This window comes from Peromyscus maniculatus, chromosome 16, assembly GCF_049852395.1.
Source record: "Peromyscus maniculatus bairdii isolate BWxNUB_F1_BW_parent chromosome 16, HU_Pman_BW_mat_3.1, whole genome shotgun sequence".
In the NCBI taxonomy this organism is placed as follows: domain Eukaryota; kingdom Metazoa; phylum Chordata; class Mammalia; order Rodentia; family Cricetidae; genus Peromyscus; species Peromyscus maniculatus.
In genome coordinates this window covers 65,077,741-65,102,232 of record NC_134867.1, presented here as the reverse complement: position 1 = coordinate 65,102,232, position 24,492 = coordinate 65,077,741, and the positions used below count along the sequence as shown (strand labels likewise).

The 24,492-nt window shown below is 40.9% G+C and overlaps 1 protein-coding gene and 1 long non-coding RNA gene across 19 annotated transcripts in view; one reads left to right on the top strand and one right to left on the bottom strand.

Annotated features, from left to right (window-relative positions):
- Positions 1–24,492, bottom strand: part of Afdn (afadin, adherens junction formation factor) — a 131,647-nt gene that overhangs the window by 10,841 nt on the left and 96,314 nt on the right. For 13 of the 18 annotated variants that reach the window (XM_076552934.1, XM_076552936.1, XM_076552938.1 and 10 more), the window contains 7 exons: positions 14,874–14,939; positions 14,633–14,706; positions 14,031–14,149; positions 12,019–12,213; positions 11,339–11,430; positions 10,787–10,972; positions 7,754–8,746 (listed from right to left, as the gene is read on the bottom strand). In XM_076552934.1, the coding sequence (XP_076409049.1) occupies positions 7,754–8,746; positions 10,787–10,972; positions 11,339–11,430; positions 12,019–12,213; positions 14,031–14,149; positions 14,633–14,706; positions 14,874–14,939 (1,725 nt within the window). Of the gene's footprint in view, positions 1–5,745; positions 5,782–7,731; positions 8,747–10,786; positions 10,973–11,338; positions 11,431–12,018; positions 12,214–14,030; positions 14,150–14,632; positions 14,707–14,873; positions 14,940–24,492 lie in introns of all 18 variants that reach the window. The other 5 variants (XM_076552928.1, XM_076552924.1, XM_076552932.1 and 2 more) reach the window with 2 other exon arrangements.
- LOC143268932 (uncharacterized) lies at positions 122–23,755 on the top strand. Its single transcript, XR_013045163.1, has 3 exons — positions 122–196; positions 21,119–21,204; positions 23,627–23,755. It is a non-coding gene; the product is annotated as an uncharacterized LOC143268932 (long non-coding RNA).

Sequence of the window (24,492 nt, the reverse complement as noted above, 5' to 3'; positions counted from 1 at the left end):
AAGTAAGTTACCTAAAAGTTTTGTCTCCACAGTCCCAGTGTTATTCTTCCATTAATCATGACTCAAAGAAACAAATTATTTCATCCACTCATGCATTAATCAAGTACAACTTTTTCTTTATAGTGTTAGCTACCTCCTACAAATCCCCAATGGGCTCCACTTTAAGAACTACAGAATACCACAACCACCCCAAATGGTAAGAAATTCCTTTCTCATGGGATGTGGGTAGATCATACAGCAGCACAGGACTGCCTGTCCTGAACCCAGTCCATTTTTTCTTGGGGAGTGGGGTGAAAGACTAGGGCTCCTCCTCTAGCAATTCCTCACCCTCCACATATCAACCTGGACTCTGGGAGTCCCTTCCTAGCAGACATGACCTCAGACTTGCAGTTAAGAGTCGGAAACTGAGTTTGGAATAAACTCATTCTGGCTCATTTCTGTGTATACATGCATATGGGGGACCACTGCTGACTCCCCAATACAGAACATTCTGCTTCAGGCCGACAGCTAGTTTAAAAGTGCTCATGCTGGTCTCAATCCATCATCTGACACTTCTCCACTTTTGGTCATTCAAGCCCTACCTTTCTGAAACAACAGAAGATGCAGCACCTTCCCTTCGCACTCTCACACTAACAGTTACCTTCAAATGCCTGTGACATGCTGCTCCCTGTTTCTTGTGGCTCCGTGACCCTCCTGACCATATTTCTCTACACATCACAAGCTCTAAGGTGGGACAGAGACTCCAGTTTTTCCAACCTGATCTACACAGCTATGTCAGTTATCACAAGCAGTGGCAACACGGAAACGGCTACACAGATCTGTGCTACAGTAACGGCTACAGCAGCACCACGACACATCACTAAGAGGACTGATACAAATTCTCCACAATTTAAAAGAATCCCCAAATTATTCTGCTGATCTCTAGCCACTTCAGAAACACTTCATATAAGATTCCTGTGAGATGTACTTCAATTTCTATAAAATCACCAGTTTTCCTATACATTGTTTATAGAAAAACCATTTAATCATCTAGATTTAGATTGTACGTGTATGCTTTTAAAAAACAAAACAAAACAACACAGCTGGGCAGTGGTGGCTCACATTCTTAATCCTAGCACACGGGAGGCAGAGGCAGAGGCAGGCAGATCTCTGTGAGTTGGAGGCCAGTCTGGTCTACAGAGTTCAAAGACAGCCAGGGCTACACAGAGAAACCATGCCTCGAAAAACAAACAAACAAATAAAAAAAGAAACAGATCTCCCCCCCCCCCGCCCCCCGTAATCTAATAATCTAATAAATATCCCTTATTTTCAATGGAATAAAGCATCATATCTAGGGCTGGAGAGATGTGTCAGCCACTAAGAGCCCTGGCTACTCTTCTAGAGGGTTTGATTCCCAGCAAGCTGGCAATCATCTGTAACTACATTCTCAGGGGATCTGATGCCCCTTCTGGCTTCCAAGAGCCACAAATATATATGCAGGCAAAATACTCATACACATAAAATAAAGAATTAAAACCCCCTACTATATCTAGTAGAAAAGAATCGACCTGTTTATTGTTGGGTTATTCATGTCAGTAAATAATAAAACAGCTGAGAAAAATTGTCTTCTCAAAAAGAAGGTAGATGCAAGTCCAAACAGAGGCTGGGATTTAGGGGGTGGATTTTATAGCAAGCATAGACACTGTTGATGAAGAACAAAGGAAACTAGGAACCAAAGTCTTCCCTGAGGACTACAGTGAGGGTACTACAGCCAACTGTGTGCATCCCAGACGAGGAGTCACAGACAATGTCAAAATAAAAGAGCATGGCTCACTGGGACAAACCAGAAGCAGCACCCCACAAGAGCATCAAAACCCAACAGCACAAGAACCTGCAAATGCTCAGAGAAAGCAATTTAAGGGCAAACTCAAAGCTTCACTTCCTCTTCTCCAGAAGTAAGCTCTTGCTGTTGTTCAGCTGGAAACCCTGCTCACTAGCTGAGCTAACTAGTTCAACTATAAAACTCGGAAGTACAACTGCAGGACCATAAACCTGGCAAGACTTTTTTTTAAAAGTATGGCTCCACATTCTCCTAGTTGGTGAGGAGGTCATCCGGGGGTCTTTTCAGTGTATTCAATTCATAGGTTACTTTATTTTTTAAAAAGACCAATTAACTAGTGCTTTTATAACTAAGACATTTATTTTTATTGTTTAGTATATCGTGTATTTCTTACTTTGAAATGTTTTGTTCCTTTAAAATATTTTACCCCACTTCCACCTTCCCCTCTCCATAAGCATTAGTCGGGGGTAGGGGGTACCTCTTAATTTCTTCAAAAGTACAACCCCACACAGGACACTGAACTGTAAGGCTTATAAACGTCCAATAACAGCAAAAGGCATCTTTAGCATCAGTCCAATTGTTCTGTAGCCCTGTGACAACTGTCTAACAGTGTATCTGGCATGGGCCAGGTGTCCTCATCCAATCAAGGCCGTTTGGATCAGTGCTAATCTAAACCTCACACTCTGGAATTCAAGGCCAGTAGAAATGCCTGGCAGGTTCTGTACCAGCCTGCATTTCTAAAACAGTATTTTCAGGTCAAACAATAGTGTAGGCTGAAATTTGTGTTTATAAATTCACAAACTATACTAACATTATTATCACTGTTAAATTAACCCGTTTAAATTATCTTAATATGAAACAGATCGTAATACCCTTTACTTGTTGACCTCTGAAGTCTGCCAGACTCTTTAAAGGCTTTTTAAAAATCCTTTTGCTGTATACCTAATTTTTCCCTAAAACATAACCTCAATTTTAAGACAAAAATATAAAGAAAAACTTTGACAAATTAGATCAATACTACAGATATCTTTTAACTGTTACTTAACAAACATAGGCAAGCCTTGCAGTCAGTCCTCTGATACGCTAAGATCTGGTTAGAACCTAGATCTGTCAAGGACCAGCTATTCCTGTCTAAGGAAAAAGCTCTATGTCTAGTGTCAGAATTGGCTAGAAAACAATGTCCCCTCTCACAGAGGCAGAAGACCACCCAGGACAGCACGACAGCACGCAGTAATTCCTCTTAGTATATACCACACAGCCCACACTGTTTTCTTAAAGAAATATGAATTCTAAGCTCTAAATGTAAAAGACAGTGGCCTCTAAGCAGAGCAGAAAGACTCAGAGGTTCAGAACACATTTGAATGCTTTCTTTGATGGTTAATACCATAATTAGGCTTGAAGTACTTAAGACAGCTCTTGATTCAACCCTTTTACACCTGGGGGTTCTGAGCACTTCCTATACACAGGCCAAGCCCTAATAGTGTTTGACTTATTACTGAAATCTCTGCAAACAATTTTTCACTTATATCACCCCACAGTAGAAGCTCATTCCTATAACCATGTTACCCAGGGTACCACATGACCCATTAATATGTAGTGACAAGACAGAGCTCAGACAAGCCACTGAAGGATGAACAGGCCCAGTGATTATCTAGCTGACAGCCCAGAATGTCACTTAATGAAAAGGAAGTGCTTTTGATGAAACAAAATATACATAATGTAACCGGAAAATGCAGGCCAGAATGCAAACTCATAGCAGCTCTATGGGACAGAGTGGGTAAGGCTCCCAACTGGGTCTGGACTTCAAAAAGAAAGAAACAGCAGAGACCTGTGTTATACAGCCACCACCAGGACTAGCTCTGGACTTCAACTAGTAAATCCAGCAGGAAATGAGAGTGAAGCAGCCAGGACAGGAAGGTGGGCAGGGGCAATAGTAGAATGGGATCATGTAAGGCTGTAAAGCTCAAATGACTAACACGTGTCTCTTGGAATGGGGAGGTCCAGGCAGAGTGGGCTGTAGTGCAAGAGGAACAGAAGGAGGAAGGAGTTAGTTTTGCACAGGCTGTATTTGGAAAGCTTCACCTTTGCCACCAGGAGGGGATGGTATACAGGCATGTTGTAACCAATCTTATTGTTCAAGAGGGTGAGACTACAGCCATGAATGAGACATCACTGGCATCGTTATGGTCTTAAAGTTATGGATCTAGAATGAACAGGAGGCAGGTTGTGGACCAATGATGGCATCAGGCCACTGGGAGGCCAAAGGGAAGAGTGATAATCAGTTTAGGCAGTCCTCCAACCTTAGGGAACTCAGCAGTTCCTAACAAGATAAAACCTGCCTCATTTACCCCATGAGTCACCCCAGATACACCCTACAATATGCTAAGAACATGTCTTAAGACTGCAGGGCAGCACTGCTACCCAGAGAGCACATGCTTGCCACTACCCACTCATTCCCTGGAAGAGGTTCCCAAGGCAATCTACCAATTCTGACATGTTAAGAGTTCTGTGAATAATACACTGTTGTTAATAATATTAATACCTACTAGTGAACTGGGATAGGAAGTGCTTAGAAATAGAGTGGTTAAGATCAATACTAATAATCAAAATATTCTTTTAAAAGAAGAAAAACTGGGAACTGTTGACTGGAAATAAAATTTTTAGTACAAGCATTATTAAGTATTATTCATCAAAGATAACTCCACAGCACAGAAAGCCCTCCTTGGGCCAAGAGCTGGCTAGTGTCTGGGACAGTGCCTTTGCTAAGTGTCTGCTCTGTAAGGGATACTGATAAACATTTGCTAAACGACTACCCAATACCAAGAATGGCTCTATGCTGGTAACATGGTGCACACCTGTGAGCCCAGGAGGATCATGAGTTTGGGGCCATCCTGGCTCACACAGTGACATACTTTCTCAAATCAAACAAAGTAACAATAACAAAAATTCTAACTAATCTACGTACAATTTAATACATAAAGTTTGTGTGTGTGTATGTTTATTATCATTATTTCATATAAAGAACAAAGATATGGAAGTCAGAAAATATTCCTCTGTTTAACAAGGAGGGGAAATGCTTATAACAAAATGTTTCTCTCTGGGTAACCTGTCCTCAAGCTGCAAAAACAGAAAAGAGGGGCTAGTATTTGATGAGGTGGCTACTACAGTTAAAACTTTAATTCAGGGAGTTTTCAAAGCACTGGCTTTTTTATCATTTAGAAGTCGACACAGAATAGATTCTGAATTAAGAATATAGATATATATGTCAGATTATAACTGTCTACTGGGTAACATAAACACATTATTACTGAAGCATAAAGAACATTAAATAATAACCAACCAAATTTCTCTGATGCTGACATTAAGCATGTTGATTTAACAGCAAAATATAAATGCAATTGTTTGATGGCAGGCTATAAACTGATACATCTGTTAAATGAACTGAAATTTCCACATGGTATTAAGAAAAATAGAATGCAGGTTCACAGGAAACCTCTTGCTTTACCATAAACAGTGACATCTTAACTACATTTTAAATCTGGGATAATGTCAATGTCTTTTCAAGTGAGTTCGCAGTGAACATACTTAAAATCTGTTTCTAATGCAACAAGAATGAAATAATTACCCAATGCAAAACTTATTTCATTTGCTCACATACTTGAAGAATACACAGAATCAAATTATGACTAAAACTGTAAAAAAGTCAAACCCATAAACAAACAGTAACATTTAAAGTTAACGAGGAAGTAGAGTAACTAATCTAGTAACATTCAGAGGCATGCTTCTAATCACAGAGCTAGTCTCCTGACCCAGGAGGCTCTCGGGAGAACTGACTACTGAGAACACAGAACAGCCATCACCAAAGGAGAAATGAAAATCAAGACAGAAAAAAAAAAAGTACCAAAGGGAAAGAAACAAGAACATACCAAATCTAGAACAGAGATTGCTGGCATAGCAGTCTGCTGCAGGTAACAGAGAAGGGGGAAAAAAAAGAAAGATGAAGTGTGAAAAAAAAAGTTAGGTTTAGACCTGTATTCCGCCACCGGCACCTTTGCTGCTGTCATGCTTCGTCTGTTTTTGGACAACTTGATGAGGAAACTATAGAACCACAGACTAACTTCTAGCATTCAGAAACAGAAAAATGTCCACGTCATTAATATTTTGAGTTTTACCATTAAGAGACACAAATACTAAAAAAAGCAAAATTTTCCTTAGTGTTTTTATTTGGAGACTAAGATATTAAACTAAATATAATTATTAAAGTGAAATTACTTTTTACTAATATCAAAAAGTTTCCAAGCTTCATAATTCATACTAAAGGCTTCAAAATATTCAAAGTAGTAGCAATTTTGCAAAACTATGACAAATCTTCAATAAAATTTTCATCTTCATAGAAAAGATTACTGAGATGTTACAATGTATAGTAGCTAACTTTTCACTATTAGGATCAGCTGTCAAAACAAGTAACACTGATGCTGTGTGATCACTGGCCATGAAGAGCAGCAGCCACCTGCTTCATGTATCTTGGTTTGAGGGCAATATAAAGCCACAACGCATTGTGTCCATCACTAGACTAGCCAGTCAGGGTAGAGAGGGATACAGTTCTGGCCAGTCCAGACAATAGCTATCCTGGAGTGCCTGAGTGCTCTGACCACAAGCACAATGAAAACTACTCAGTGCACCCTTACAGCAGAAGTCCCAGTCATCAGCTGCTCTTTCAGATAAAATGGTTGATGTGGTAGATGTTGTTATTTTCAAGAACGTTTTTACTAAGGATACTAGAAAAATACTAGTAAAATAATTTAACTGTTAAAAATTACATTCTGTTCTCATTTAAGAAAGCCAGTATCTAAAAGGTATTTAAGCTGAATGTATATGCTGAAGTATGTTTATATGAAGAAGTATGCGTGTGACAGTCTACAGGAAAAAATCACAGAGCAAGCTGAAAAGGGAATGATCACACTACTGGACTTTTACAATATCATCAAAGATTAAATTTCATCATGCCTTGGGAGTAAGATGTCTGACCTAACAGCTGTTTTAACAACCTCTTTCATGTACAACACTAAAAAAAGAAAAGAAAAAAAGAAATCAGAAAAAAAAAATTGTATAGATAAAAAGTATCAATAAAACTCACTAACATGACGGACAACAGCACTCTCCACCAGTTACTATCAAGTGCCCAGGTTAATAACAGTAACTGCCTCTGAACCACCATGCCTGACAGGAAGCAAAGAATCCAGTTTTTACCCAAAATTTGGTATTTTAAGAACTTATTTGCATTAGGCTAATTTAAATTTACCTACAGAATTTTTATTTGAAACAAAAATAATAAAAATTATTTTTGTAATATGGAAAGATGTAAATTATACCCAAAGTTTTTAGCATCTTTATGTTACAACTACAACTACTAAATTAAATAAATACTAGATGTATCAACCATAAAATAAATGCACAGATTCTACATCTGGTAATGACACTGAACTTTAAAACTGATGTACTGAAGTTCCCTTTGCTCACAATTAGTGTCAGGGCCAGAAGCTTTCTGTGTGATTTCCTCAGTGTTTGCATGACAATTGTGGCTGCTTTGTTCACACAAGAGCAAGTGGTCACTACACTTTACACAGTCCCCCAAATCTCAGGTATTTACCTTCTGGCCCTGTAAGTGAAACATGGCCAAGCCCTGGAGTGGTCATTACTAAGTACTTGTTTTCTCAACTGAAGTGTAGTGAGGATAACTATGGGGCTGGCTAACTAAAACAATGAAGCCCTGGGGGCCTGGCTCATTCCTGCAACATGTTAGCCAGAGTGAGCAGGAGAAAGCAAGAGCCGTTCACCTCTTCCTATGACTGTGAAAACAGCTGTTTCCACAGAAATGCCCAGAAAATACCACAGGAAGCACAGATACGCACAACCAAGGCCTTTCCCCTTTACCCTGGCTCTCCGCTCGGCCTCCAGACGCTGCATGATCAGCATGGTGTCCACATCATCATCTTCCTCTTCCTCATCATCCTCATCCTTCTGCTTGGACTCCTGCAGTCTCTTCTGGAACTGCCACTCCAGCATTAGCTTCCGCAGGCGGTCACTCTCCTCTGCAGTGCGGTCCACCTTGCTCTGCAGCTCATGGATCTCCTTGCTCAGCATGTCCACAATGTGCATCTGCTGCTGCTTCTCCAGCTTCTCCCTGGCATCTCGTTTCCAGGGGTCTGGAGAGAGACTATCACCAGAGGACAGTTCTTCTTTACTGATGGTGATGTACTGCAGGTCCCTGCGCTCAATCGTGCGGGGCTGCTGCTGGGGCTGCAGCTCCCGAATGACTGTTTCTTGGGGCCGCTGCAGTGTGGAGGGCTTTTCTGGCTTGGCCTGTGTGGCCAAAGGAGAGAAGGAAGCGGGGTTCAGGGACTGCGTGCGCATCTGCCCCAACTTCCGCTCCTGCTCCCTGCGCTTCCTCTCCCGTTCCTCCTCGAGGCGGGCCTTCTCTTTCTCATACCACCGCTGATGCTCTTCTCTCTTTTTCCGCTCTGCAGCAGCCGCCTGAGCAGACTGGGGTCCTACCTGGTTGGCAGGAGGAGGTGGGAGGGGCAAATCCACGGGAATGCCATCAAAATCACTGGTATAGTGGACAGGAGGTGGAGGGGGTGGTGGAGGTAGGTCTGTTCGAATGGGCTGGGAGACAGCGACAGGGGTAGGCAGTACCGCTGCTGGGGTTTTCCACCGCCCAGGACCGCTTTTCGTCAGAGTGGAAGCCGGGGTGACTGACTTGGAGGAATGGTTCAGGTGCTCCTGGCTGGATGTGCTGGAATCCACGGAGGAGCTCTGATTAATCCACAAATCACTGTCACACTTGCGATCCAAGCCAGCCTCTACTCGATGCCGCTCAAGTTGGTAAACCTCTTCTCGAAGCTCTTCCTGGGAACGGGTAACACGCTGAGAAAAGAGGAAAAAGTCATACTCAGGGATTCACCAGAGAAATTACCAAAATTTCATGTTTCATCTTCACAGAGAAGACAGACTTCAAGAATGGTGGAGTGAATGTATAACCAGAAACAGACTGCTTCATGGTTCACCGGCCCAACGACACAGCTGAGAGCCTGTCTACAAAAGGACCGGCCCTCTGGGGCTGGCAGGTAAAGGCATCTGCTCAGGCTGCAGAGGGACCAGCCACACCTGACTTCCTCTGTCCTGTAATTGTAATTATTACACAGTACTCATTGTATACATCCATGGCTCAGTGTGAATGGGTTCTACAGCTCAGGGCTAGCTTCGTGAGCTCTTTGACTGAGCCGAGCATGCAAGTGTAAGATGTTTCAGCTCCAGTGTTAGCAGAGAAAAAAAGTAAGAGCATATTTTGATGAGCATAAAGTTTCTGAGTGCATGAGGAAAGAGATTAAAACAAGTATTTTTCCCCCACAAGACTAGTAATGAAGCCTGCAAAGAGGCATGTACAGAAGTAGATCATCCTTATAAAAATGATCACTGATATGGAAATCAATTATCTTGATCCCACCTTGATAGTAAACAGAAATTGAAGGTGTAAACCTGAAAAATAAACTATTTTTTCCTTTAAAAAATATGAGTTACCATTTAACTACAATAGGTAAAGTGTAGCATTAACTCCATTTAGGTACAGCTTATCTTTGCACAGGTTCTTCATCATGGTGGCAACCCAATCTACAAACCACACGGATCATCAAGTTACATCTACCCGTGGAACAGAGACCTGGCCCCACCGTGAAATGCAGCTCTGCGCCTGCTGCCTGATGTGGCCCTGCTTTGCTCCTAGAGAAGGCGTGGGACAGGCATGGAGGACAGGCAGCTGCTATGTCATGCGGTCCCTCCAGGGACACGAGGAGGATCCCTTTTGTCTTCTAAAGGAAGTTCCCTCCTACCTTGGAGTACAACTCTTTCTGCTCTCCGCCTGCCCTTTTTCTCATCCTATGTCTGCTTGAAAAACAGTCTTTTGTGACCCTCTAATGAGGAATGATTATTTTTGGAATTCCCACATCACTTACTCTCCTGGACTGTTTCTCTCTCTAAAGCACAAGAAGAAGCTGGCTTCTTCTCCCGGTCACATCTAATAGTCCTTCCCAGTCTAACTCCCCAGGCTGACATCTCTGTCTTGACTGATTTGGACAGAAGTATAACCTCCTCAGCGAGCTCCCACAACCTTCTAATGAGCCCCCTCTGCCTTCAGACTCCAGTCCTGCCTTCTCATGCCCAGGCCTTTTCCTTCAGCCAGAAATGGTCTTCCACACAAGCACCCGGGATGGGATCTAGAGTGGCCAGGTTCTTTCCACACGGAGATCCTCAGGGGTACCCACTTTTTCAGCAACTCTACGTTTTCTGTATGTCTCACTTCTCAGCCCTACCTCCAAATCCACTGGCAGGGACAGAACCAAGTGAAAGCTATGTCAGTCACTATATTTCATTTTTCACTCCCAATCAGTGAGCCTGGCCTTCAAAGCTGTAACTGTGCCTTACATTACCAACATTCCATTAACCAAACATTAAGAGAGCACAGAACTCCTTTTCTTGGGGTGTTCTGTATTTTAGGCTACTCCTTTTTGCCTCAGACTTAAGCACACATATACAAAAATAAGAGGACAACCTTATTTAAAGTTACCAATTGTGTCTCAAAACTTACTCCGTCTTGAGCGGGCAAGGGGGCTCAGCAGGGTAAGGGCGCTTGCTGCCAAAGCCTGGTGACCTGAGTTGGATGCCAGAACCCACATGGTTGAAGGAGAGAACTGTCCTGACTTCTGTCCACATGCCCCATGCGCTCGCTCTCGCTCTCTCTCTCTCTCTCTCTCTCTCTCTCTCTCTCTCTCTCTCACACACACACACAATAAATACAAATAAATATTTTTAAAGAAAAAGACAAACAGCCATCACTGTCTTTATCCTGACAAACTAGTGTACCATACTCCTTTGAGAGAGAGAAAAGTTTGTGAGTCCATTATTTCTAACCTGGATTGCAATACTGGAATGATTACTTTCTGGGTGCATGTGTGGCTTTTCCTCATAATTTGGCCACTGGTTCTGAGGAGGAGCCATACGATCCTGGGATTTTGAAGCTGGAAAGGTAAAATACTCTCTGGTGTATGTCTGAGTAGGGATGGGATAGGCTTCAGGTCTAGGTGGAGGGGTCTGCTCCTGTAAAATGTAAAGAAAAAGAGAAAGAGCTATTTAAATTGTTTGAAAGGCTAACTTAATACCCTTTGATCTGTTTTACAATCTTTTTAAAAAGCATGTACATCAAATGCTATGCTAGGAATTGAAAATTTGATTCTACACTATGAATAATGAGAATATTTTAATTTTTCTAGATGTACTCAGGACTAATTCTCATTTTCCCCAGACTTATTAATTTAAAACTTACTTATCCGACTAGTGTATTAAATGTAAAAATATTAAATAACAAAAATTCAGGAGTTATATAGTCAATGTAACTTGTTGAGCACTGTATCAGACAACTTGGATAGTCTATAAGTGAGAAAGTCTTTCAGCTCATTCTCAGACCTCAGTGCAGAGGTTTCCAGTGGAGACAGATGTTATCTTAGCTGCTGTTCCAGAGGCGTATGGACTCTTCCCTCCAGGGCTAGGAGGCTGATCTGTTGGGGACAGTCAAGAAAACCCAGTTTCACATTAAATGACAAGTAAAATAAACACAGCAACATCCCTTCAAAGGTAGTAGCCACATCATACACTGGCATGTCACACATTGGCATGATGTCCACCACAGAGTCAGAGACAAAGAGGTACAAGAAGCCAATTCTATACAACCCCACGTTCCTGCCACCACAGCCCAGAAAAGGACTTTCTCCAGGGCCAGGACATGGCTGACATCTTTGGTCAAGAGACTTGAGAGTAAATACTTAAGGCCGTTTGAACTGGGGGTCTCTATTAAATATCCTCCTATTCTTACTTCTTTGTTAGCAACTCTCTAAAAAGTAGAAGACCTCAGCTTAAGCTGGACACCTGACAACCTTTTTCAGAGACATCAGCAATGGATTTTGGTCTACAGTATCCACTGAGCCAAGGGTTTTCCAATCAAAATTGAAATTTTATTTCTGTCAAATATCGTGATACCTCTGAAAACTCTATTCTAGGTAACCAACAGATGCAAATAATAACTAACAAGTACAACGTGCCCCAGCTTCTGGCAGTAACCAAGCACACTTAGGAACAGTTCTTCTTACTTGCCACATTGGGGCTGGAGCGGTGATCGGCTCTGTTTTTCGTCAGCCTGTCGTCACCGGGGAGTTTCTTTGGCTCACTGTACTCTGTCCAAGGCAGTTGAGGACTCTCCGGGGAGCCGTTCTGAGCTGAATTATTATAGAGTTCAAAACCTTCACTCTTTGGTCTGGGTTTACCTGAGCCACGACGATCTGAAACTGAAATCAAAGTGGATTCATTTGTTCTCTGTTCCTTTCATTGGTTCTAAGAGTCTGCTTTGAATGTTCAGAAAAGCTTCAAAGGATGCATCTAAAATACTTATATTTCATAATTGTTCTTAGTATAGTAGGGTGATTTTCATATATATTCTTTGTACAGCTTAAAAAAAAAAAAACAAAAAACAAGCAAGCAGAACAAGACAAAACCCAGGGTCTCACTGGATAGCCATGGCTGGCCTGGAATTCACTAGAAAGACCAGGGTAGCCCCAAACTCACAGAAATCAGGAGGCTTACTTCTGCCTCCTGGGTGCTAGGATTAAAGGTGCATGCCATCACAAACAGCTTTATATAAAAAATTTCAAACAGTTTAAAATATATTGTGGCTAGAAAATATTTCACTTAATTGGTATGTATCTATGAGGGAAATTGACTTTATTTTCTCAACAACTGAACTGTATCTATTTTTAGAGTAACTTTTAAAAAGCCATCCAAGGTAAATACACTTCTCTCACTTGACAAAGCATATATTATATCCATCAGTCATGGCATCCCATGCTGTCACCTGCTGTAATTATCTACTCCTTGTCCTCAGTTCAGTCTTCTCCTCTGCTCTCCTGGGACGGATTCATTACCCACTTCCCTCTTTGGGTTTCTAAATGATGTTCTGCTTAGACAGGCCAACTCATGATTTTGTCAGGAAACCTCGCTGTTTCTCTGATTTAGTAAATGGGATTCTAGGCTGTCAGACATCTTTCTTGCTGTTGATACTGTAATGCACTACAAAGGCCAGGTGCTGGGATGTGCAGGTTCCCAAGCTGACTTGGGAGGAAAGGGCTAACGAGAAGACACTTAACAGACTGAGCATACATTTAGCAAACTCTATCATTAAGGTTGATCTAAAGGGTCAATGATCACAGAAGAGTAAAGTCACAACGTTTCTTCCTGTTGTAGTTTCTAAAAATAATTTTTTAGGAAGCCTTAAATTTATATTGATTTTTTTTCTTGAAGATTTTAAGATCTTCAAGCTTCCACAAATGTGGAGGATCAGCTTCCACAAATAAATTACTTTGCTGAAATAACTGAATTTTCTCTGAATAGAAATATGGCAAGATAACTATGCCCTATTTTGGCACAGGCAGAACAAAAAGAACTACTTCCACACACATGCATATACAATCTCTTCCAAAGAGCATGACATAAGCTTCCTATCTTAAAGACTTTATGTTCTGATCATGCCTATCAAAATTAAAACTGCATTCATTGTCACTGGTGCCTGAGCATCCCCCTACTCGGTACATAATCTAGGAGTTCATCAGCAGACACTCAGCCCAATGGGCTGAGGAGAAAGCTCTCTTGAGAACCAGGGGAGCCTGGGTGAACCAAGTGTGGGCTCAAGTTGGCTGGTGTCCATCCGAATCCTGACCTACTAGTATTTCTCAGCACCTTGCACTCTTTCTCAACTTCTTACTTTAAGAACTGGGCAGTAACATTATCAGCAGCTACTACATGCGACTTCCGATAACTCCCTTTGTAAAAACAATTTATCTTATACATGTGAGCACTATGCCATGCATGTTTGACTGGTGTTCCAGGAGGTTAAAGGAGGGCATTAAATCCCCTGAAATTGGAAGAGCAGACAGCTGTAAACTAACGTGTGAGTGCTGGGAATTGAACCCAGGTCCTCTGGAAGAGAGGTGGGTACTCTTAACTACTGAGCATCTCTCCAGCCCCAGCTTTTGATCACTTTTAGGGGAGGCATACTACAGTGCTGGATCAGGGTAGGGCAGCTATGCTGGCTTGAGTCACTAGCTCTTACTTCTCTGCATCATGGGGGATGGCTGGTTAAGGAGGGTGGCCAGGCCGTGATAGATGGCGCCTTGCTTTGCAACTTCAAGTGTGACCACCGAACTGGTTCTTGTCATGAGTTCTGCTGCCCTAGGAAGAAAATACAGAGTATAAGAAAACTGAATGCTCACTCTCACAGGAGAGCCTGTGTTCAAAACACTCATGCTCAGGTTCCTCAGCCTGATAGCTGTTTGGGGAAATAAGTTTGCCTTTCAGAAAGATTACTTCCTGCCCACATCCTTTTTGAAATTTAATTATAAAAACATGTAAATATATTCTATATTATCATATTATTCTCAGACAATATTCAAAAATTCTACAAGCACTAAGTATATGTGCATGTGTGTGTATTTACATATTCACTTAAAGGAATATTCTAGACTAAAATATGTATTTATGAGTGAATAGAAAAATGAGATTCGTGTACTCTAAATTTTAGAATTAAAAAGGTGAAGGTATGTGAGGGCATGGAACTATTTCAGCACTACTTTTTGAATTTCAATTTAAAAATTAAATGTAAAATATCACTTCAATACACTAAGAATAAGCTGTAAACTAGCCAATTAGTCATACCTTTCCTGAGAAAGTCCAACCAGACTTCGTCCATCCACACTGAGGAGCTGGTCACCAGCAGCTAAACGTCCATCCTTAGCCACCAGAAGAATACAAGTGTAGGGAGAAGAAAGGTAGTTGTCAGTACACAGCAGCACCCTTCACACCACAGAGCACCCACAGCTAGAAGCATTTGCACAGCATTTTACAACACTAAAGTACATAATGCCCTTCAATTGTTTCCTTTAAAACAAATACTGACCACATCCGCAGCGCCTCCTTTCACAACAGACTTCACGTAGATTCCCAGTTTATCCTGGCCAGCACCCTATGCAAAACAAAGCCAGAGCAACACAGTGAGATCACACTGCGAGAGACGAGCAGCAGCCTGCACGCGCGCGCACACACACACACACACACACACACACACACACACACACACACACACGGTACCTGTACCTTGACAGATTCCCAGGGTTCATTCTACACAAAAACTACAACTAAAAAACTGTATTAGTAGAGTATATTTTTTGATAAAAAAGAAACTAGTTAGGAATGTTTCTATTTTATGGTTCCAAGTTTAGAAGAAAAGTACTCCTGTAAAAATCAGTCAATTCATGGACAATTTAGTAAGAAAACACCCTTAGATTTGTAATACTCAAAAGAATTATTTGTACACAGTTTAAACAGCCACAAACCCAAGTGAATGAGAAACTCTTCAAGTGATCTACTCTTAACCAGGTCAGGACAGAAAGTCAGGTATGGTATTGTTACATTCCAGGAACTACCTTTTCTATCCTCACTCTTTTCAAACATATAGTTTAAATTTCAAAACAAGAAAAGAACTTCTTGCAGCAGGTAGTTGAGAGGGGCTAGGGCTAAGTAAGAAAATATTATCCAGAAAATACTATACTGTCACTCACATATAATTAAAGATTCAAACACAAATACATAGCATTCTTATGAAAATAAAACTAATGGAATCTTCAAGAAAAACAGGTATCATGTATAATTTCAGGATCAATATTCTGCTTAGAGACCATAACATCAACAGATCAGCTTTGGATCACTTACTGGAACTATTAAACAAAACAGTCATGAGCATGAATCTTACTTGGGTATTAGTGGAAGCACCACAGCTGAGTATATGTACTTTTGTACCAACAGTAGAAATACATTCACCTTAATAGCTAGGAGATATTATGTCATACAAGGAAAAAATAAGTATCATAAAAAGTGATTTCAATAAATTAAGATAGATTTTTTTAATTAATAATACTGATGATGTCATCTTTATATGCAAACTATCCACACCCCCCTACTAGTTAACAATTTTATTTTACAGATTTTATTGCTTAGACCTGGCTCCCTTTTACCCCTGCAGTCAGGAGGAGGATACAGTCATAAGGTGTGCACAGCAGTCACAATAACACAACTGGGATAGTTGACAGTGCCACAGTAAAGCACAGGCAAATAAAAAACCGGAACACTGGAGGAAATCAGAGGGTGGAGGGGATCGACCTAAAGAAGATAGTATGAAAAAAGCCATATGGAAACTTGCTAAAGTGCAACCCAATTTAAAAACATAACTGAAGGGGACAGTAGAATAAATCTGACATGAAATGGGTTAAAGGATTAAGCAGGGGAAGGGTGAGGAAATGGAGGAGAGAAAGGTATGGGTTAAACACAACTAAGGATACATGAAAAAGCCTTATGGAAATCCGTAAGTTAGAGAGCTAACTTCAGCATACAATGATGATGTGATAGTAACAGGAGACAGAGGTATTCTGCAAGAGTGGAAAAAGCCACTCCAGAAGACATGTGTTAAATGAAAACTGCAGGGCCAGGGATACCTTCCTATAAGTTGTTGGTCACAGAGGGTCCAGAAGTCTCCAAAACAACACAGGCTATTGGCACTGTTCTTAGTTGCCCACCATAAATGACTACATGGTTAGAACCTACTGCTAAAAGTACCAAAAAATCAGGTTGGAGTGGTCAGTCCTAAATGGAACATCTTTTTCAAACCCTCTCCTTCCCCAGCCAAGTTCAAGGAACATTGGAGAAGAGGAGAGAGAGAGAGAGAGAGAGAGAGAGAGAGAGAGAGAGAGAGAGAGAGAGAGACAGACAGAGAGAGAGAGAGACAGAGAGACAGAGAGAGAGAGACAGAGAGAGAGAGAGACAGAGAGAGAGAGAGACAGAGAGAGAGACAGAGAGAGAGGCAGAGAGAGAGACAGAGAGAGAGAGACAGAGAGAGAGACAGAGAGAGAGAGAGCGTGCGCTGGAGGATGGGGAGAGGGCTGTGAAGTGCTGACCTCTACATGTGACATGACTGCTGCAGTCCTGAACTCATGACAGCCACAGTGGCCTGGGCAAGTCGAACTCCAACGTGGGTGGGAGAAGCACTCACCCCAAGTCAGCAGCTACTGGCAGTGACAGCTGCCGACAAGCACCGTTCTTTGGGGGTGTAGCCACTGGTGGGTTTCCCATGTCCAGTGAATGGCTGCACACACGGCATGCACATATGGGTAGCACTGACAGGGCTTAATAGGGGACACACACACACACTTGGGGGATGGCGGTGCATGCTTTTAATCCTCACACTCAGAAGGCAGGGGCAGGTGGGCTTTCCTGAGTTCTCGGCTAATCTGATTTACATAGCAAGTCTCAGACCAGCCAGGGCTATGGAGTCAAGAGGGGACATTTTGAGGGGAATCCAGGGGGAATTGGAGGAGGGAAGTAGGGGTGGATATGATCATATTTACTATATACATGCATAAAACTGTCAAATAAAATAAATGTATATATAAAGTAATGTATTGGTGGAACAAAAAAAGGTACACAGACCACAGCAGGCACTCGGTAATGGCAACTTTCTGAACTTTGACAAATAACTTGGCAAAAGAAAATTAAGTATGACTTTTACTCAATTTCATCTATGCCAGTACCAGTTTCCTGGATGGGAAATGACTCTGAAGTCCAGGTTCCCTCAGCAACCATATGCTAGATTGGGAATTTATAGTTCTAATTAATTAGAATACATCATAACTCTATATAATCTATTATATAGATTTATTTTTTATAGATCTATTTAGTTCCACAACTCAGCTTTTAGGTGATCATTTAATTCTCTGAGTAAAAGCCCACTGTGAGCCCATGCTGTCCTCATCCCTTTGGACATGTATTCTGGTGCAGTTTGCCTATAATAGCTTAACAGCCGCATCCTGCCTTATCTCCTTCTGAAGAGCTGCATGGCTGGGATCCTAGGCTAAACTAAGCCCCTCCCCCAGCTTTTTTAAGTTGAGTTTTCAGTTGTGTCTGCTTCCTACTTCACTGGCAGAAAAGCAATGCTTACTGAACGTCAGAGTAGCATTGCTGGTGGTGTGCACAAGAGCCTGATTACATTTCTGCATTGCAGTTTTTGGTAATGCAACACAGACCTTACAACTTATTAACGTTTTATTTTTAATTACATGTATGTGTATATTTTTAGAGTATAGGTTTGTGCACATAAGTGGAGCACCCACCGAGAACAGAGGCCCTGGAGCTAGAGTTATGGGTGATTGTGAGCCACCCTTTATGGGTGCTGGGAACTAAACTCAGGGCCTCTGCAAGAGCAGTACATGTTCTTAATTGCTGAGGAACTGTTCTAGCCCCTGGCCTTACAATTTAAATGGTAAACATTTGTTCTTTTAATAAAAACCAACTACTGTCATCTCTGGCAAGAAAAACATTTAGCAATAATAACTAATACATTTTAGGAGCACTGCTATAAAAAACACCAAGTATGTATTTTAGAACAATAAATCGATCATACATCGTTTCTAGTATGTTCCAGAATATTATTAACAAACCCCCAAATAGTCTTCCTCTTACTTGGACAAACTACAATGAGAACACCTTTTAAAATCATGGAATGGACTGATCTGAAATGAAAGCAGTCTGTCTGCCTTTCCCTGCACACACTCTGCTGCTGTCTAGCAACACACAGTCCCTACTGAGAGATCAATGCCACTGTGGTTGCTTCCTGCAGTAATGTCCTAATCATTTAATCATTTCTTTAGCAATCACACTCCTGAGTAACTGCTAGGCTCCTTAGTTCATAGCTACTCTACATTCTAGACACCTACTACATAAGCATACATTGTAAACTCAATATGAACTACAAGTTATTTAAATAATCTCAAATCCTGGCTATTTCAAGTTAAGTGGCTTAACACACACATACATATACAATGTGAAACTTTAATAAGTATGAATTTAAATATTCAAAACTGATCATGTGGTAAGTATTTAATGATAGTGTTATGAATCTTAAACTAGGCACGAACACAAAATGAGGAAATTCTTCTGATGACTGGTTGATCTGTTCATGCTCCACATTCCACCTAACTAGAAAAATTACCTTTTCTAAAGCACATGGGAATACCATCACCACACCAGACATCACTATCTGCCTGTTGTCTGCAAAGCACGCATCTTCTCCTTCCTGAGTGCATGTTCAGGTATTAACTTCCCAACACACCATTTTCTTTCTTTCTTTCTTTCTTTCTTTCTTTCTTTCTTTCTTTCTTTCTTTCTTTCTTTCTTTCTTTCTTTCTTTCTTTCTTTCTTTCTTTCTCTCTCTCTCTCTCTCTTTTTCTTTCTTTCTCTCTCTTTTCTTTCTCTCTTTCTTCTTTCTTTTCTTCCTTCCTTTCTTCCTTCATTCTTTCTTTCTTTTTTTTTTTAAATTTTTTGAGACAGGGTTTCTCTGTATAGCCCTAGCTGTCCTGAAACTCATTCTGTAGACCAGGTTGGCCTTGAACTCACAGAGATCCGCCTGCCTCTGCCTCCCGAGTGCTGGGATTAAAGGCATGCGCCACCACCACCAGCCCAATACACCATTTTCAACTGCACTCTGGGCTCTGCCATAAACCTTCATCATTCTGTTCCTAGACTTACCTACCAACCACCATCTGTCCTCTGTTCTCCCAGAAGAGATAACATCTTTTTTTCACTTGTATTCACATGGGATTTTCTTTGTTCCCCTGAGGAAGGCAGTTGCCTTACAGCTATTTGTATAAGTGAGAAGGCCCCTCTTTTCAACTACAGCACATGATGAGCTACCCACCTTTTCCTAGAAAACCTGTCATATGTTGCATTACAAAAATTCCTTACCATTTTGGAAGTTTCCCACTACTTCATCTGAATAGGAATAGCAGCATGTTAATAGTCTAGGGTTTAAAGAAGAACTAACTACAATTCAATTCTGGGGACTGGAGAGGTTTCTTGGTTAATAACACTGTTCTTGCAGAGAAGCTGGGTTTAGTTCCTAGCATCTACAGAGTGGCTCATAACAGTCTGTAACTTAATTCCAGGGGATATGACACCTTCTTCTGACTTCCTTGGGCACCAGGCATACATGTGGTATATATACATTTATGTAGAAAAAGCACTCATACACATAAAATAACATGCATACATATAAAAAGAAAATTTGAGGCATTTAAGCACTTATATCTTATTTCTAAAGAATAAGGCACAATATACTTTAGCCTAGTAAGACCAAATTCAAAATTTAATACCAGGAGGTAGCAGCTCCTATTTTATAGACATATAATAACTAAAACTTATTCTATGTTAGTTCTACTAATTTCCTAAGAAAGAAAAATAGAGTCTAGACGTTATCTCATATTTGATGCTGCATGTCAGTGTGTAGCATTTCAGCCATTCAGGGCTGCATGTATGGCCTATGTGAGCCCTAGCCAGAAGCCAACAGGAGAACACAGAACAGCTCAAGGGCACTGAGCAAATGGTACTGAACCATTCACAACCCTGATGTCCAACACCACAGTCACTAGGCCACATCTGACTACACAGTACTCAAAAGGTGGCTAGTTCAAATGAAGAAGTATCTTGACTTCAAAGACATAGTATGAAAACAGAATGGGAAACACCTTATTAATCTTTTTTATACTAATTATGTATGAAAGTAACATTTTGAAAATATTAACCTACTTTAAAAAATAGCTAGGTGAAAATTTTAAGTTACCTATGTGCCCCACAATATTTTTACTGAATAGCACTACTCTAAGAAGGAAGGTATTTTTTTGGCGTGTCTTGTAGTTTATTAGTCACTACCATTATTAGCAATAAATTCATAATTATGCACAAAAATGTCCAAATAACATCTTACTGCAATACATATGTTAACATTACATATCCTAATTTCTAACCATGAGAAATGTAATGAGAATAATATTGAAATAAATACATAGGGCTAAATAATTTTTAAAAATTGTCTAAAGCTTCCTAAAATATTCTACTTAATTGCAAAATTAAAAGATTAAACATAGGTACTACAAACTTCTCATTTAATAAATCAATTCCTTGAATGAAAGGGGGAAGACCTTTCAGAAAACAGTTACACATTTCCAAAGACATGAGGCAGTGCCAATTTTGCTAATCATAATTTTTAAATGACATGAGCAAACTTAAACAAAAGGTATAAAATGTATCTTCCCCTTGCAGAACTCCTGAGATCCATATCCACAGTACAACGCTCAACTCGGCCTTTGCACCCTTCTTGGAGACCGCCTACAAAAGCAAATAAACAGGTAATGCCTAGAGAAGGCAGGGATCTGGACACCTAGTTATACCTGAGACACTCAATACTCTGATCTTAAAACTGCACCCTACAGATGGGTACTTTTCTTCTATTTATGTGGAAAAATAGGGTAAGGGAGGAAAAAGGGCAACTATCTAAACTTTACCTGTGGAAGGTTAGGAAAGAACATAACCAAAGAAAATAAACCATGTCAGAAAACGGAGGACACTGCCCTCCCACCCCCCAACCCAGATAGAGAGAGAGACACTCAACACACCTATTAGCTGCCTCAGCCTCTGGTGAGAGGTGAAGGTCCAGAGAGAAGGCTGTCCGTCTGTCCTAACTCTCACTACCGTCTCAGAAGCTTGAGAGGTGCCGCCAGTTCTCTTCTCTGTAGGAGGCACTACCACAAGGAGCCTGTTCTCCAGACAGCTTGGCTGCCAACTGAGTGTGTGGGAGTGTGCCTCAGTAACAGCATAAAAAACATCATTAAACACAACCCAAAAGGAAAAAAAAAAAAAAGCCAGAGGAAGAGGTGTCTGCCAAGGAACACAGGGCTCAGCCTATTGTTCTGGGATGGAGGCCCAGCCTAGGACTCCCCAGCTGGAGCACAAAACAATGTGGGCAGGATGACCTCAGAGCCAGGAGCAGCCCAAACGAAACTCTCAGACAGAGATGCCATAGGTAAGCTCTGTCTGCTCACCAGCACTCTCCTCTCACCTTTTAGTTGCTTTCTCAGAGCAACTATCAAAGGGTTTAAAAACATTCTCAACATCTTTTTCTACCAACTACCTTAATTTTTAAATTGGTTCTAAAATGCTTTCTTCACATAAACTTCACCTGTAGCAATTCTCAAAATAAGTTATTCCAACAGATATGGTGGTAAACAAAGTAACCGAGCCTGAATTCTGTAAGCTGAGCTCTAACCTCAGCTGTGTTCATTTACCTTTTACATCAATAATACAAAAACACCAACAAAACAACAAAAATTGACCACATCATCCATCTTTTCTCTCTATGAAACAAATGAGCCAGCCAGGAGTTTGTGAAATGGGATCCACAGAGAGGCCACACTCCTGACAACGGATCCAGTGTGGGAGGGGGTAGGTATATCAGCAGAAGGGATTGTGTAGACCAGCCTGAGTCTCCAAGCTGAGAGCTCCCGGAAGCTATCTAAGGTGTGATTGCAGAGTATAAACACACCTGGACCCCTGCTTTAAGTGAGGGTGAGGGGTGAGGGGTGCTGTTCTTGTTCTGTGTAACCGCACAGTAAAAAAAATGTTCTTTAGAGGAATAACAATTATGTTATTAGATTAATACTCCAATAGAATTCAGTATTTCAGTCAATCCCAGAAATAAGTACTTAGGTAATAATAATCCTGTGAAAAAATTACCTTCTTAGGTAATTCACTATTTTGCTTTTAGCAAAAACACATAATACTGTTCCAAACTCATAAACCACAGCCACAAGGGATACTGTGTCATTTCAAGAGAAAGACACTTCATGCATTTTTGTGGAAGACTCCTTCCTGCCACAGAGGTAGTATGGAACAAAAACAATTTGTTTAAAAGACTTTTCACTTTTATTAATATGTGTGTGTGGGGTGGTGAATGTTTGTTATGTGTGTGCATGCCTGTGGAGTCCTGAAGATGGCACTGGGTCTCCTGAACCTACAGTTAGAAGCAGCTGTGAGCTGTCTGACCTGGGTGGGCACTGCAAGCAGAACTTGGGTCCTCTAGAAAAGCTCTCAATCTTGAGCCATGTCTCCAACCAGGCTTTTCAAAGGAACTGAAAACCCTGAGTTCACTTCTTTAACCAGGTCTTTCCCATGAAGGGGTCTAGGACCATTAAAGAATACGATGGGAAGGACCTAAATGATAGTCTATGTGAGGAACTTGATCTTCCAGAGAGAAGGCGGCCATTAAAGACACTGTTGCTCTCACTTTTTTAAACTATAGAAATCTTATGGTTTAAGCTAAGATTCAAAAACTTAAAACTCAGTATTTAGTCTAAAAGAACTATAACATCTTTAAGGCACTAATCAATTATTTATTTCTAGATAAAATATTGTAACATATAGTAAATACTCTATAAAAATGACATTTTTATGTTCTTAAAAACACCACCACAACAAAAGGCTATGGAGAAAGCCTACTCTGAAACTACCAATGTAGCCAGAAGTAAGTTCTTATGAGTATCTGACTACGTGCTCTTGAAATTACATAGCAGCAGCTACTATTTAAAGCATTTTCTTACCATATTTTAACCAATAGCATTAAAACTTAAGCTTTTTCTGAGTAAAAATCATAAGAATTTCACATTTTTATGAACTTAAGTATTCAAACATAAATGGAGAACAACAACTATCTGGGTGTGTAATTATATGCTACATTATAAGTTCATTCTTCACAAGCAAGTTAATTACTGACAGGTTCGAACAAGTCGTAGTGGAAGAAGAAGAAGAAGCACATTCTTTAAAGATCACAGTTTGCACAAGAACATTAAGGACAACACCCTGAAGAAACTCACCACCGACGCAGTCCTTCCAACAACAGAGAACCACATTTTTATCTCCAGGACAGCAGTCCTGAGCTGGAGACCAGTCGTCTACTTCTCTCAGTTTCAACAGCAGCCAACACAGCTGGCTTTTCGAGAATGGATTGCCACAATGCTCAGCTGGACGCCGGGACACTGTATGGCATTTATCAACATGAGCTGGAACCAATGCAACACTCAGATTCTTATGCAACCAGGCCACTCTGATTTTCATTCCCTTTGTCTTTTATTAAGCTTTAAAGGGTTATAAAAATGAAAGGGAATTGTTTGTATTTTAAAAATCCAAATTAAACAGGAAGCGTCGGAATCATGTTGTCCCACAGATGAGTAAGAAGTAGCATGCTGAACTCTCCAAAAGCAATGTCTCAGAAAGTAAACTGCAAACCCACACTGCTTCCAAATCATCTGGATTTCATAAAGTTTAACCACCGTGTGGAGGGCAAGGAGAAGAACTTAATATCAAAACATGGTTCAGGGTTACAGAGGCAGAGCCATACACAAGTGAAAAAGGAAAAAGGCCTGGGTTAAACACACAGACTTGCAGCAAACAACACAAGAGCAGACACGGAAAGACCCACGGGGTGACAGGAAAACACAGCAGGGCTGAGTGGAAGGAAGAGCTACATGGGTAGCAGCAGCTACTACAAGTGTTTCTATGGCTTCCTGCTCCGTCACTAGTCTTAAAGGCACAGGAACAGGCCTGCCCCTCGGTAGAGGCCTGCCTCTCGGGACCCAGCAGGA